The sequence below is a fragment of the Elephas maximus genome, chromosome 4, assembly GCF_024166365.1.
Source record: "Elephas maximus indicus isolate mEleMax1 chromosome 4, mEleMax1 primary haplotype, whole genome shotgun sequence".
NCBI classification, from domain to species: Eukaryota; Metazoa; Chordata; class Mammalia; order Proboscidea; family Elephantidae; genus Elephas; species Elephas maximus.
The window spans coordinates 45445973-45461237 of NC_064822.1; the positions used below are offsets into that span (position 1 = coordinate 45445973).

At 36.3% G+C, this 15265-nt stretch overlaps 1 protein-coding gene across 2 annotated transcripts in view; it reads left to right on the forward strand.

The window, feature by feature from the left end:
• Nucleotides 1-15265, forward strand: part of UPF2 (UPF2 regulator of nonsense mediated mRNA decay) — a 138648-nt gene that overhangs the window by 100052 nt on the left and 23331 nt on the right. For both annotated transcript variants that reach the window (XM_049885059.1, XM_049885061.1), the window contains exons 18-19: nucleotides 280-378; nucleotides 3766-3933. In XM_049885059.1, coding sequence (XP_049741016.1) covers nucleotides 280-378; nucleotides 3766-3933 — 267 coding nt within the window. The remainder of the gene's footprint in view (nucleotides 1-279; nucleotides 379-3765; nucleotides 3934-15265) is intronic.

The following is a 15265-nucleotide window of genomic DNA, read 5'->3' on the forward strand; positions in this document are numbered from 1 at the left end:
TTAAAAATTATCCAACATTTTCATAATCTTTGAATTCTAACCAGTGCATTTTTTTTTTTTTTATAATTGACACTTCTGGAAATTCAGTTTCAATTTGTTTTCCTAAGTAAATACTTTTTCTTTACTAGTGAATTCTTTTACCATTTAACAATGTTACTTATTTTACTTGTTAGTTGAGTTGTGGGGAACAAGCTGTATATAGAGGAAGGCTCTGCCATATAAAACGTTACAATTAAAATTCTGACCTGATTTTGTTGTTTTTTGTTTTGTTTTATTAAGGAGGTAATGATTAAAGGAGGAGGACTTAAGCATGTACCTTGTGTAGAAGATGAGGACTTCATCCAAGCTCTGGATAAAATGATGCTAGAAAATCTTCAGGTATTAAATATTGTTCTTTTCCAAAGACTCTTCTCAGTATGAAATATGGCAGCACAGTGAGTTTTGGTTAATTCTGTACTCTCCACACGTCTGCCTCTGCAGCAGCTTTTGAACTTACTAATACTTCTTGTACCCTGCATCTCTGCACATCTCTTTGAAGTAAAGTGGGAGAAAATGCAGTAAACATTAGACTTGAGACAGAATTATATCATTGAGCCAGTGTGGACTTTTTTTCTTTGAGTCATATTTGTTTATTTCTGATACCTTTTTTAGGGGTCCAGCTTTGTGGAAGGTGAATATTTGGGGGAAATTTAGTAAATTCTTAAGTTTGATTTATTATTTGAATAACTTGCATATAAATATTTAGAGGAATATTGGTTTCTTAATGTTTTTTAAGATTTAATTATTTAATATATTCATAACATTAAACTGAATTTTATGAGGAGCTCCATCTAGAATTTTAAAAATTAACAGTAATTTAGAGTAATTATATTTTTCTGTAGTTAGAGGTAAAATTGTTAAATTGTTTACTTTAGTCATGTGGTATATCTCTTCCTAAACCTTTTGGTGACTTGAAAGGAGTGGTTTTGCCAGAATGGTGAAATGAAAGCCCCTTTTAATGGTTCAGTGGAGAATGGGGAGGAAGTGAAGATATTGGATGTAAGATATCTTTTGAGGAGTTTTCACTACAAAGGGAAGAGAAATAGCTAGAGAAGGTCAAAATTTAAAGGAGTTATTTTTTTAAGATATAAGAGGTTATAGAATGTTTACATGCTGATGGAGTAATCCTTTAGAGAAGAAATACAGGGTTTTTTTTTCCTTGATGCTAGTAAGGCCAAAAGCTAAGATAAAGTACAAATTAGCATTATAGGTATATCAGCTAGGCTAAATTGGTTACTGTCTTTAGAGAAGACATTTTTATGGGGAAGGTAGGTATTTAACAAGTAACCAAACAAATACTTAATTTCAAATTGTGATAAATGCTAAGGAACTAAAAGAATAGAATGCTTTGGCAGAGAATAAGACAAAGGCCTTAATTAGGCAGGATAATCAGGGAAGCCATCTCTGAGGTCATGAATTTTAAACAAGAAAGATGGACCTAGCTAAGTGAAAAATTGGGGAAATGTGGGAACAATGTGTACAAAGGCCCTGAAGCAGAAAAGAACTTGTCATGTTTGAAAAACTAAAAGAAGGTCGATATTAATAGAAATTGGTGTGTGGGAAGATGGTACAGCATGAGAATGGAGACATATAATAGGACACTTTTGGAAGCTTTTAAGGAAAAGGAGTGACACGCTCTTATGTGGAAGTGGTTAGGAGCCTGTTGTAATTTAGGTGACAGATCTAGGGTAGTAGCAGGGCATGCAGTAGGAAGTCTGGATTTGAAAGGTATTTAGGAGGTAGAGTGAACTAGATTTGTTTGGTACTTGATTGGATATGGGAACATGCAGGAAGAGAGTAAAAAGTTGATATTCAGTTTTCTAGTATGGAGCACACTATTTGTGTGAGAACAAATGAAAGAACAAGTAAGAATTCAGCTTTGGCCATGTTAAGTTGAGAAGCTTGTGAGTTGTCAAAATGGAAATGTCTAGAGATCAGAAGAGTTTTACAGCATGAAAACATAAATATGGTAGAGTGTATTTAAAGCCTTGGAAATAAATGAATCACTCAGACGTAGTGTGTAAAGAGAGAAGAGAAACAGGTCAAGATTTAGCCCTGAAGAACCCCAACGTTAAGAAATAAAGTAAAAATGTTAATAAAGTCAAAGGTATAGAAAAATGTAATCCTATATTAGGTCCTAGTTTTTAAATGTTAATCAAATACCCAAAGTGAACAACTGTACAGAGTATCTTCCTTTGGGTGAAGTTGTCATAGGAAGACTCAATATAGTAAAGACAAGTTTCTATAATTCAGGTCCTTAAATTTAGTGTGATCCTCATTATATTCCATCAGGAGATTTGGGGGGGCGGGGGCAGGGGAAGAGATGAGCAGGGAGATGGATGCAGAGTGAATTTAACACAATTATTCTTAAAAACATCTGTAAGAATAAGCAAAATAGCTAGGAAATTTCTGGAAAATGAGAGGTGTAATGCTCTAGATATTACAATATATTAAAACCAAAACCAAACCAAACCCGTTGCTGTCGAGTCAATCCTGATTCATTGCAACCCTGTAGGACAGAGTAGAACTGCCCCGTAGAGTTTCCAAGAAGCGCCTGGTGGATTTGAACTGCTGACCTTTAGGTTAGCGGCCGTAGCACTTAACCACTACGCCACCAGGGTTTCCACAAGATATTAAGACATTTTAAATGTGCAGTAATAGTTGGGGACAGTGTAGATAGATTAATGAAACAAAGGAGAATCCAAAATAGACCTAAAACATGGGAATTTAATATTACCATTTTGCTTGATTTTACAAGTCTCTTATAAACACACACACGTAAGATGTATATCTTAACAAGTTTATGAGTTATTTGACTAAGTGGAGACTAGGTCTTTTTATTATTAATATCTTCAACCCTAACACAGTAAGTCTTCATGAAGATTTGTTTAATTAGTTGTTTGTTAACTCAAGTGTAAATGTTAAAGATAATTAGTAATATCAACCAAAAATTAATCTGAACAAAATAGATTGCATTCATTCTCAAATATTTATTGATCACCTGCTCTGTGTTTTAAGGTGCCTAATAAAGCTTAGATTGCCTCAAAGATACTATTGGTAGAATTACGGATGTCAAAGGCAATTCAGAGGGCTCAGACGGAAGTGAGAGCTATAGAGAAAGTCTCTGTCGTATCAGAGAATACATACGGTGTCAACAACAGAATGTTGCTAGAAATGTGGACGTTAAATGTGCTTCTAGTGAAGCTTTAAAAGGAAATGATGAGCATATGATTGGACAGTGGAAGAACAGAGAACACTGGAGAAAGGGAATACAGCGGTGAGCTCCAAAGTATGGCGGGGCACGTCTGTCCAGGCAGTTATGATACATTATGATAACATTGAAGGAAAACATGCAGTGTGCTTATAAGTATGAAAAAAGATTACTTAACTCAGGCTGGGGAAAGCTTCTGTGATGCCTTGAAAGTTTAAGAGAGTACAGTGCATTTGAGGAATTGAAGGAGATTGAATAAAACCCGAAGCATTGTGTACTTGGGAGGGGCCAAAGCAATAGATAGGAGCCAAATCACATAGATCATTTCAAACTGTATGAAAAGGTGTTAGGTAGTGGGAGAGAAATACTCTATGGTTTCGTCTGTGTTTCAGAAAGATTACTCTGGCTGTAATGATTGTTGCATTTTAAGAGATGTAACACTGAATGGATTGTTTGCAGTTTATACTTACATGTATCTTAGAGTGTTTACATAGTTTTAAATTTCTGTCTTTAAGCAACGAAGTGGCGAATCTGTTAAAGTGCATCAACTTGATGTTGCTATTCCTTTGCATCTCAAAAGCCAGCTGAGGAAAGGGCCACCACTTGGTGGTGGGGAAGGAGAGGCAGAGTCTGCAGACACAATGCCATTTGTCATGTTAACAAGAAAAGGCAATAAACAGCAGGTAAGAAACTGTCAGCCGAATATTCACCAATGATTGTAATCCAGTGGAAGTAGTAACTGTTTTATATGTTCCAGATTATCTTTGTGTGCAAGGGGGAAAGAATTGGAAGCTTTTAAAGTGTTCAGTTTCAGTTCAGAAATAATTTTATTGATTGATTAGCTGATGGATAGATAGATGTTGTTATTAGGTGCCATTGAGTTGATTTTTGCTCATAATGACCCACTGCGACAGAGCAGAACTGCCCATTAGGGTTTTCTAGGTTGTAATCATTTTTTTTTACAGGAACAGATTGCCAGGTCTTTTCTCCCATGGAGCCAGTGGGTAGGTTTGAACTGCCAACCTTTTGATTAGCACTTGAGATGACCTAATTGACTCGCCACCTTGTATCCTGAGGTACCTCTGGGTGGGTTCAGACCGCCAGCCTTTTGTCTAGTGGCGCAGATAACCGTTTGCAGTAGATGCGTGTGTGTGTGTTAGAATATATAAACACACTGACTTTCAGTAGAAAGGTTAGATGAGTTAGTTCCGGATGGGGAAGGGAGGATGACATCAAATCAATCTCAGAAAATGCTTGATTGCCAAGACGTCTCTTGAAAGTCACTGTTTTTAATGCCCTGATCCCTCTCCTTCATTCTCCTTATACCCCTCCCGCATTACGGATGTTCATGCAAAAACCATTTTCTTGACAGTTAAGCTGTTACTTTAGTAATTCATATATTCATTCAACAAATACAGTTATATACTGTACAACTTTGATCACTTGTATAAGTAAGAAATTACCTGACAAAAGCAGAGATAAAAATTAATTTAGGCATCATCTCTTTGGGTTGTACTGGCAGAAAAGGGACAGAATACCCCTTCCAGCATAGGTGACACCTCACTAGAGAGGTCTTCCCTAATCGTCCTCTCTAAAACAGCAGCCTCCGTCTCATCACCCTCTCCCATCCTGGTCTCCTTCTACCTTATACCTTGCTCTAGGTGCTAAAGCTGCAGTGATAAAATAAAGTTCCTGGCCTCATGGAGTTTACATTCTAGTGAGAGAGATATGCAAGCAAAAGACAAACGTATTTGCAGATAGTGAAAACTGCCCAGAAGAAAATAAAGCCCAGCTCTCAGACACAGCCATAGGGAGGCTACCTCTTAAAGTTAATAGAATCTTGTGATAGTTGACAGCATTTTTTTCTGTCCTTGTGATACGTAAAATAATGGTACATCTTATAATCAATGGAACATTAGAGTCTGTAAAAAATGGTAGCTACCATAACTTATCTTAGACAAGTTCAGTACCTGGTTCCCACATTCATTCAAATAGCCATTTAACAATTATTTATTGTTTACCTGTTACATACCGGTACTGTTCTCTGTGTGAACATACAGCAGTGAACCAAAGTCTTTTCCTCTCTTATAAGCTTTCATTCTAGCGTTGGGAGGCAGACAAAGAAATACATAATGCCCGGTTTAGAAAAATACTGTGAAGGAAACTAGAGCAAGGTACAAGGATAGAAGGAGACTGGGATGGGAGGAGATGATGAGACAGAGACTGTTGTTTTTAAGAGGGTGATTAGGGAAGACTTCTCTAATGAGGTGTCACCTGCAGTGGAAGGGGTATTCTGTCCCTTTTCTGCCAGAACAATCTCAAAGAGATGATGCCTAAATTAATTTTCATCTCTGCTTTTGTCAGGTAATTTCTTGTTTATAGAAGGGATCAGTGTTGTACAGTATATAACTATTTTACTATGACACAAAGGAATCTTGAGATACCAACTGTATACCAATTAGAATTAAGGAATATGAGAGTGAAAAGACTTTAGAATATTCAATCCTTTTATCGTAACTCATGTGATTTGACAGTTAGCATTGACTTAAGTTCAGAGCCTTGCTGTCTCCTTTTCAAACATTGTTTTTATAATTCCTTTCCCAGTCATTGAGTCTTTTCTCCTTCCTAGTGCCTGGGTTGTTTTTCATGAAACTTCCACTCTTCTCTCACCCTGAGGCCAAGGTTGAGCTCGAATACTATCCCACTCCCCCATCCCCTACTCAGAGTACCTGAAAAATAAGGCTGTTTTTGGTATGACCCTAAACTTGGTGTTGGACTGAGATCTTTGTCAAAACTGCTCTTCTTGGAGCATCTGGAATATAGTGTCTTAGAGCAAAATCACGAAGCCTGGTTAAAATTGAAAGTAAAGAGTCATGTTGAGGGAATAGAGACAGCTGCAGCATTGAACATTGCAATGGGGCAAATGTGGAATCTTAGCAAATGGAACACCAATCTAAGGGGAAGGAATTGGGAGCACATGGTTATAGGCCTGGAGATGAAAGTACAAAACAGAATATTTTGACTGGTTTACACACTGACCTTTGATTGAGGTCAGTCAAAGGCAAGCCAAAGTAAAGCATAATCTTTGACGTTGTTGGTTATATGAATACATTGATTGGCCAGAAGACATAATCGAAAGACATGGGGTCAAGGGGGTGGAGGGTTCATGTTTGTTACAAAGCAATGACATGGCAGAAATTTTCAGGAGTGGTCTGTTAAAAGTCACCACGTTCAGAATGTCAGTCTCTGAAGGAGATCGGGAACAAAGAACTTCCATCAGGGAACAAATAAGTTTCCATGAGGTATTCATATTCTTTAGCCTGGCTGCAAAGAAACGTATTTCTTTAACAATAATAGGGGTTGGTTCCCAGGCAACAAAGGTAGCATGTGGGGGAAAGGTTATATTGAACTCAAAGAGTTAGCTCAGTCAGTTTACAGATAGATTAGATGCCTCTGTTTTTATTTTATCTGTCATTCCTTCCTTTTGAACAAGGATTTCGAAGAACATCCTTTGATCACACTTATGGGCATACTCCCTTCTGCATGGGCTTGACTTTAAATTGTCCTTAATGGCCTCTTGAACCAGCAGGTATTTAAGTTCCTAGACATTACACGATAGAAGCGGCTGGACACCACTACATATTTTTACCTTATTTTATAGGGGAGTTCTCTTCTTCAGGGAGAGCTAGTCTCATGTCATCCACAAAGGAGTAATTCATCTTCTGCAAGGTTGTTTGGCACTGGGACAACTTCACTTTTCTTCACCATCCTATTGCTTAGCAGCCATCCTCAGTTGATCTTGGTGTGGGGAATGGATAGAGTGTGGCCATGTCGAAGGAACCACCTGACCTACTTTCCTATGGGTTCTCGAATGCATTGTTCATATACATAATCCTCTGAGTATAAGATGAAGCAGAGTTTCTAGTTCCGATAGTAGATGAGCATCTTATAACACATTTTATAATTCCAGTAATAAGGATTATTATTATTAATGTAATCAACCTGATTTGCAGCAGAGACTGTAACCAAAAACGTGTACTGTTAGGTAGCCAACTGACGATATTAAAGAAGGATGATAAAGTTATAAAAAACCAAACCAAACCTGTTGCTTTCGAGTCAATTCCGACTCATAGCCACCCTATAGGGCAGAGTAGAACTCCCCTGTAGGGTTACCAAGGAGGGGCTGGTGGATTCAAACCGCTGACCTTTTGATTATCAGCCATAGCACTTAACCACTGGGCTACCAGAGCTCTGGTAAAGTTATATGGGGTATAGAATATAACCAAACAGTTTTTTGATGAGTCTTAGTAACATCTTGTGTAACTTTTCTAGTGGTGTTAATCCAAGAGCAATAGGAGGTGTTAGCAGTGTCGCAAACTCTTCTTTGCTGAGCTGGTAAAAATCTAAAGCTATTTGATTATTCAGTACTGCTTTAGCCAGCGAATCAAGGGATCGTCGTGCTGCCGTTTCCATCTGCCGTGTTGTCATCTGTTTGAACCGTGTAGCTGACAGGTTATGAATAGACTTCTGGTTTTATTGTGCTGAACCAAGGAAGGGGCATGCACAAGGTGGACCAGTTCCATGTAGGGTAGTCGTAGATAGGATTGCCGGAAAGTGTTAGAATGCGTGGAGCTAAAGAGATTAAATTTTAAATCACTGGTCCAATGTAGACTTCTATTGTGGATGTAAATATCTAGAGGAACTCCCAAGGTTCTCAATGCACATTGACCTGTTATTCTCCTACTATTTAGTCATGGTGTAGCCTATGCATAAGGAAAATCTTTGGGGTAGGGGTCACCTATAGTGAACCTCCACAAAGGAATGAGTAACTATGGAGAACACACAGGGCCTGCTCAAAATCAGAGGAATTAGGTATAGATAAATTTGCTTTTACCAGCCAAGTTTCTGTGTGGACGTTATTATAAGTTGATAACCTTTCAAATTTTAATCCCCACTAGCACTGGGTTTTGGGTTTAGGTATAGTTTTGTGAACATGGGTTATTGTAATGTTTAATAGTTCTGTTCAGTGTCTTAAAGTAGTTATTATACCAACTAGAATATGATCGGGCTTCTTCAGAGTATTGTTTCACCAAGGGATATCGCCCAGTTTCATCATGGTTTCTGCATTTAATTTCGGATTTACCTCTTTAGCTCCAGTACAGTCATATGGGATAAACAAAACAACAGGGATCATTATAAAAATATAACAAGCAGGTAGTAATACCATAAATATTTAGACAAAATAAGTACTCCAGCTACTAATAGAACAAGTCCTAGTACTTTAAGAGGTTGTGTAGAAAATAGGAAAGATCGTGAAGGGTTGGGCTAAGTTTTGCCAAGCTCAACTTTACTTAATTTATCTTTCTTACGAAATTGGACTTTGAAATATTGCAAGAGGATCCTAATTTTATTCCCCTTATTTCCTTTATTCCCTTCTTTTTATCCTGCTAATAATTCTTTTTTTTTTTTTAATAATTCTAGCATGAATACAATTAGTTAAAATTACTAATCTATGAATCGTAACTTAATAGAATAAGGCAACTTAAAAGGCTATAAGTGTTAGGCATAAAGAATTAACACCATGAAGGGAAATTTCCCGATACAGGGATAAGGCAACCTAAATACAATCCTATAAGAATCACCTATGCCAGTGGAAATAGAAGCTCATTGACTTTAATAACCAGGATATACGTGGGAAAGAAAGGAGTGGATGTAAATCAGAAAGTAAAAGGTGGCAAATTACCAATCTCTAAATCCGAGCTGATAAAACAGTGCCACTTTAAAAGTATTAAATAAAGAGTAACTACTTTGGGGTTTCTGTACAGCATATTTTACTAAGGGAGAATACTGACTTGGTGAAGGTAATTAAGATAAACAGGAAAGTAAAGATTATAAAACACAGTCCAAAAATTTTAGCTGCTTGTATGAGGTCTTGTTTTGTGATCTTGGGTGGAACTGTTTGCTTCTCTCTCAGTTGTTTGCTTCTGTCTACCAGGGCAGCTGAATTTCCATTTGAGTCCTTTAGTTCGCTGGACAGTTTAATACAGGAGCCATGGTCTTTGTTAATTGGGTGTATCTAAGTCTTAACATCTCTGTAATTTAACGGTATAAGGATCAGTAAGGAGAACTACATATGTGTTTCCAACAAGGCTCCAAGGAATCTTTTAGCTGATGTATTTTTCTAACATATATGATGCCCTGGAATAATATCAGACAGATTTTAAGATTTTGGTTTTCAGTCGTCAAAGACTCTCTTAACCCGTGAAAACATTCTTCAGAGTATTTGGATTAAATATTGACAGTATTTAACAGTATTAGGGTTGGTGTAAGTAACATAAGGGAGGGCCATTTGGTTCTGAAGAACTGCTTTTCTCCCCATAGTTATCGCAACGCTTATTTCTTAGAGTCTGTGGCATTTTTAAATATATTTTAGTTAGAGCTTTCACATGAGCCATAACATTTTTCAATTCATAGGATATTCTGTAGCCAGTATAGTTTTATTAGTTCCTGAAATTGCTGATTCTTCCATAAAAAAGACAAGAAGGATGAGAAAGGAAAGAAATGATTTCTTACATCTAGAAAATAGGACGTTGTATATTAGTGGTATTTTTATATAAATCTTAACAGTAATCAGTTTAGTTCACTTAGCTCTATGGAGCCAATTTTGATGTCATGTTCTTTTGGATCAGCAGCAACTTGAAAAGCCCTGTTAACTCTACATAAGAGTTCTAAAAGTCCTGACTCAGTCAGTGATGTTTATATTCAAAATATTATAGTTCTTTTTATGGAGTCTGATACAGTCCATTTTTGTTGAGTTTTTGATGAATCAGTAAGGTGTAAACTTGTCCGTGAATGGCAAACTTAAAGATGGCTGGTTAGCTTATAATAATTTTTAAAAGTGAGAAGACTTGATGGTAATTAGCTACAAAAGTAATGCAAAGTTATATAAAGTAAGATAAAAACATTAGACAAAAATATCCCTAAGCATAATGATTAACCTCATGTTTAAATTTATTATTACAAAGAACAGTAAAAATTCCATAGGTGACACCATTGGCTTTGATGATGCTAGATTTTAAAACAAATAAAGTTGTGACCAAGTTAGTAATTGAAAGGGTAATAAAATGATGGTATAATAGAATGAACTTACTGTCTAATGTCAGGTAAAACACATGAGAGAAAACATTAACACAAAATTTTAACCAAAAGAAAGTCTGGCCTTTGTCTTGATTTGACAGCATGTTTTATAAAACTTGTAACATTAAATAAACATTTTTAACACTTTTTTTTTCTTTATGAAACAGAAATTTCTTTTTTGGCTTTTTGTGAAGTTTCAAAATTGTTAGGAGCTTATTACAGGCTTTTGAGAAACAATATTTAAGTTATTTAATTAAAGATTTTAAAGGTAAAAGTCTTAGTTTTTCCAAAGCCATTGGCTAGCTTTTTGATTAAGGAATTTATTCTGTTGAACCGTTGCTTTTGAGACAGATTGCATTTAAAAAAAAAAAAAAATTAATTCTTTAGTTTTAAAGAAAGTTTTGTTAACAGTGAGAAACCCAATTCTTAGCTTAATGTTATTTAATATTAAAGCCCCTAAAAATTCTTATAAATCAATTCATTGAACTTTTAGCCATGATGAATAAGAACTTTAGCTATATTAAATAAATTTTATTTTTAATAAATTAAAAATTTTTTTTTGTAAAAACAAATACATTTTTTTCCTGTGGCATAAAAAGTAAGAGCCTATAAACTCTATAATGAACATCTACCAACCCAATTTAATATCAGTAAGTTATTCAAAAAAATTCTGGAAACTAACTTAAATCTATGTATTACAAAACAATCACTGTTGAAATAAGGCTCATTTAAACAATCTATATCTTTTATATCGCTATATAAATTTTTATTTCTTTTGTTAAAAAAAGGTTTTTATTTGGTTGGAAGGGATCTTTTCCATGACACTCTACATGAATAACAAAAACTTATCAGGAACAGAACTGGTTTTTATCTGGATGTCTTATCCCGATGGGGTTTACTATGTTGGTCCGAGGGTCCTTAGTGGCCAGATTGAATGGCCAGACATTAGCTATAGCCTATAGACTCGACAGCACTGGTGGGTTTTTATGTGCTTCAAAAAAAAAAAAAAAAGACTTTAATTGCAGCAATTTTCATCAACACTTGGAGGCAAAAGTTTACAAAGGTTTACGTTAATATATTACATCATTAATATAAAAGGAGTTTGCTGAGTTTTTGAAAGGACTCATCTATAGTCAGGCTTGGGCAAAAAAAAAAAAATCAGGCTTGGGCAAGGGTCTCAATAATGGTTACTTCGGACTCAAAAGTTTTCTTTATCTTAGTGTCAGGTTTATAAAAATTATAGTCACTTGTGTGATGGTTTCTGAAAACCCGAGACATAATGATTTTTTTCATTTCTGAAAGTTAGAAAATTTAGGCAAAGCTGGCAAAGCCCTCAGTCATTGGTGGAGCTATGCCTCCACTTTTTCACATGCAAGTAGCATGAATTCAGCCCAGTTGCCTGATAACACAGAAGCGGTCAGTGCACTTTTCAAATAGACTAATTTATCTTAAAGTTTCTTAGAGTAGCTGCCCCAAAAAAATTTTTTTTTTTTTTAGATTGTGAGGCAGGTGAAAACAGTTTTATGAAAAAAAAACAGCAATTGTTAGTTAGCAGTGGCTTTTAATTTGATATAAGTCAGATACTCAGATATAATTTTTTAGACTAGAAGCAAGTTAAAATGAAACAGAAAAAGTCCGTAATTTATCAGTCTGTGAGGTCAACCAACCTGAAAAACCTGTGAAATAACAAATGTGTACACGGAAAAACAAAAAGTGGTCGTGAGAAGCATTACTTTCTGTTTCTTGCTCCTTAAAGTAGTTTTTACAGTGCTTAATTGTGCACCCTGGCTGCGAAAACTATTACTTTAGGTCTCCCACCCCTTAAGGTAACCTCCACAATACTGAGTCAGGCGCGACACCAAATGTGCACCAGACCTAGGTCAGACAAACTTGTAAGGGGCGGGGGGTGGGGGGTGGGGGCAGAATGTGCTCTGAAACCTGAATGCTCGCTATAACTTGGAAAGAGAAAGCAAGCTCAAACTTAAAGGGCTCGAACCTTGATCTCCCCAGTATAGACCTGGGAGTATTGTAGGAACAGCCCCACCAAACTGAATTTGGCAACAAACTCATCAGAGTGTTCAGAGAGTGAACTGAAAATGCAAGTAAAGACAGACCCTTGTAAAAGTCGCAGAGCTCGATGCAATGAAGGCAGAACTCGGGTTCGGGAGACTTAACCATAGATGACCTCTGGGAATCTGGCGAGCCAAAAGGCTCTGCTGGCTGGGCCATGTCTCGATGTTCCCAGGGTCATAGAAGGCAGGACGTCTTTGAAATCCCATGTATCTGACACCAAGTAATGTCTATGAGCAAAATCACAAAGCTTGGTTAAAATTGAAGGTAAAGAGTTTTATCGAGGGACTGGAGACAGCTGTAGCACAAAAGAACAGTGCAGTGGGGAAACACAGAGTCCCAGCAAATGAAACACATGAATCCAAGGGGAAGGAGTTTGGGGCACATGGTTATAGGGCTAGAAGTACAAAACACAATATTCTGATTGGTTTACAGTGATCAAGGTCAGTCAAAGACAAGCCAAAGTAAAGCATAATCTTTGACATTATTGGTTATATGAATACATTGATTGGCCAAAAGCATAATTGAAAGACATGGGTCCAAGGGGAGTTTCACGGTGGTTACAAGACAATGACATGATGAAAATTTTCAGGAATGGTCTGTTAAAGGTTACGTTGCTCGGTGTGTCAATCTCCAGAGGAGATTGGAAACAAAGAGCTTCCATCAGGGAACAAATAAGTTTTCATGAGGTATTCACTTTCTTTAGACTGACTACAGAGAAACTTGTTTTCTTAACAGTAATAGGGGTTAGTTCCCAGGCAATAAAGGTAGAGTCTGGGGAAAGGTTACGTTGAGCTTTTAGCTCAGTCAGTTTACAAATAGGTTAGATGCCTCTGTTTTGATTTTATTCCTTATTATTACGGACTGGAAACCCTGGTGGCGTAGTGGTTAAGTGCTGTGGCTGCTAACCAAGAGGTCAACAGTTCGAATCCGCCAGGCGCTCCTTGGAAACTCTGTGGAGCAGTTCTATTCTGTCCTGTAGGGTCGCTATGAGTTGAAATTGACTTGACGGCAGCGAGTTTGGGTTATTATTATTATTATTATGGACTCCTTAGTCCTCTGAGCTAAGCTTTTCTATTTCAGTCATCATATTTTAGGTCTCCTTAACCCTGTGGGGAAACCTTGGTGGTGTAGTGGTTAAGTGCTACAGCTGCTAACCAAGAGGTCTGCAGTTCAGATCCGCCAGGCGCTCCTTGGAAACGCTATGGGGCAGTTCTACTCTGTCCTATAGGATCGCTATGAGTCGGAATCGACTCGACAGCAGTGGGTTTTGGGTTTTAACTCTATGGGGCAGTTCTACTCTGTCCTGTAGGGTCACTGTGAATCAGAATCAACTTGATGGCAATGGATTTGTTTTGTTTTGGGGTCATTCTCTTACTCTTTAAAAGCTTCAAGCTTTTCCTGTGCCCCTCATCACCATGTTGGCTTGGCACAAAAGAACATTTCAAAAGGTAATTAGGCACTCACATTTTAAAGCTGTGCACACACGAAGTCGTGACGCAGCTTCTTTTTTTTTTTTTATTTGTGAAGGATAGTATGTAGCATCTTCAATCAGATAGCCCTTGCTTCCTATTCTCGCATAGCTACTAAATTACCTTTGCCACAGTTCTTGAGACTTGATTTTTCTTAACTAAAATGGGATTTGAGAATACGTTCTGTGAAGATCAAATTATGTAACAATAAGTCAGATTCTTCATTCCTCCCTCTGTTTTGTCAGATCCACATGAAAATTCATTACCATCTTTGTCAACTTGTACCCCCAGTTTGATGCTTACAGAACATGTAAACCTTGAAAATAAATCAAAATCTACCTGAGCAAAGCTTTTTTGGGGGCTTTGGAAAATAAATTCAGTTCAGCAGTCCTAATTTCTAAATAGCATGGATTAAAAAGACTATTTATATGTTCATATTTTAGAAGGAATATTTCTGTTCAAAGTGGCTAGATTATGTACTCTGTATCTCGTATAACTTTACACAAAATGAGGAGTTAAAATCCTTATTTTTTTAAATGTGAAATCTAATTCTTAAGGAAATATTTTTATTGAACTTTATTAAAAATATTAGCAATCATAAAATGAGAGTTCAGAGTACTTGGTTATTAAAGTAAATTTTAAAGTCTTACAAACTTTATTTGGAATTTTGGAAAATGTTCAAGTTTAGGAACATCATTTGAGGAAACATCATTGGTATTTTGTGGTCTGAAAAAGAACGTGTATTTTGTTCTGATTTTTATTTCTGTATTTGGATTTTGGGTGTTGGCCCTTCTGGTGCAACGGTTTTTCTAGAAATGTGAAATGTGTTGCCTCATAGGACTCTCTAATTCTTAAGTTAAGTGAAAGATCTCTTTGTGCACCAAATTATAACTTTCTCCTGTAGTCATTAGGAAAAGAAAAATTTACACCAGTGAAGGGAGTAGTTGAAAAGAAAAAGAGACAGAGATAATGTTGGTGAATTTCTTTCTGTGTAGATTTAAAGATTTACAAAATTGAAATAATGAACTGAAATAAAATACTTTATCCCATACAAAAATTTTAATGTACTAGACCTATTACATAACGTTTTAAAGAGCTTTTTGATTGTTTTCAACAAATGCACAACGTATTTACTATACTTTAAAACTTGCATGCAGCTCCTTTTTTGTAGTTAATATTTATAAGGATTCATGATTTATGTATATTTTGACTACAGTAACTGATACTTTTCTGTCATAACTTGGGGTTTTATATATATATATACACACGCATGCATACATACATACAGTTGTTTTTGTTTTTAATTTCAACTAAGGTTGTGAAGTAACCTTAGAGT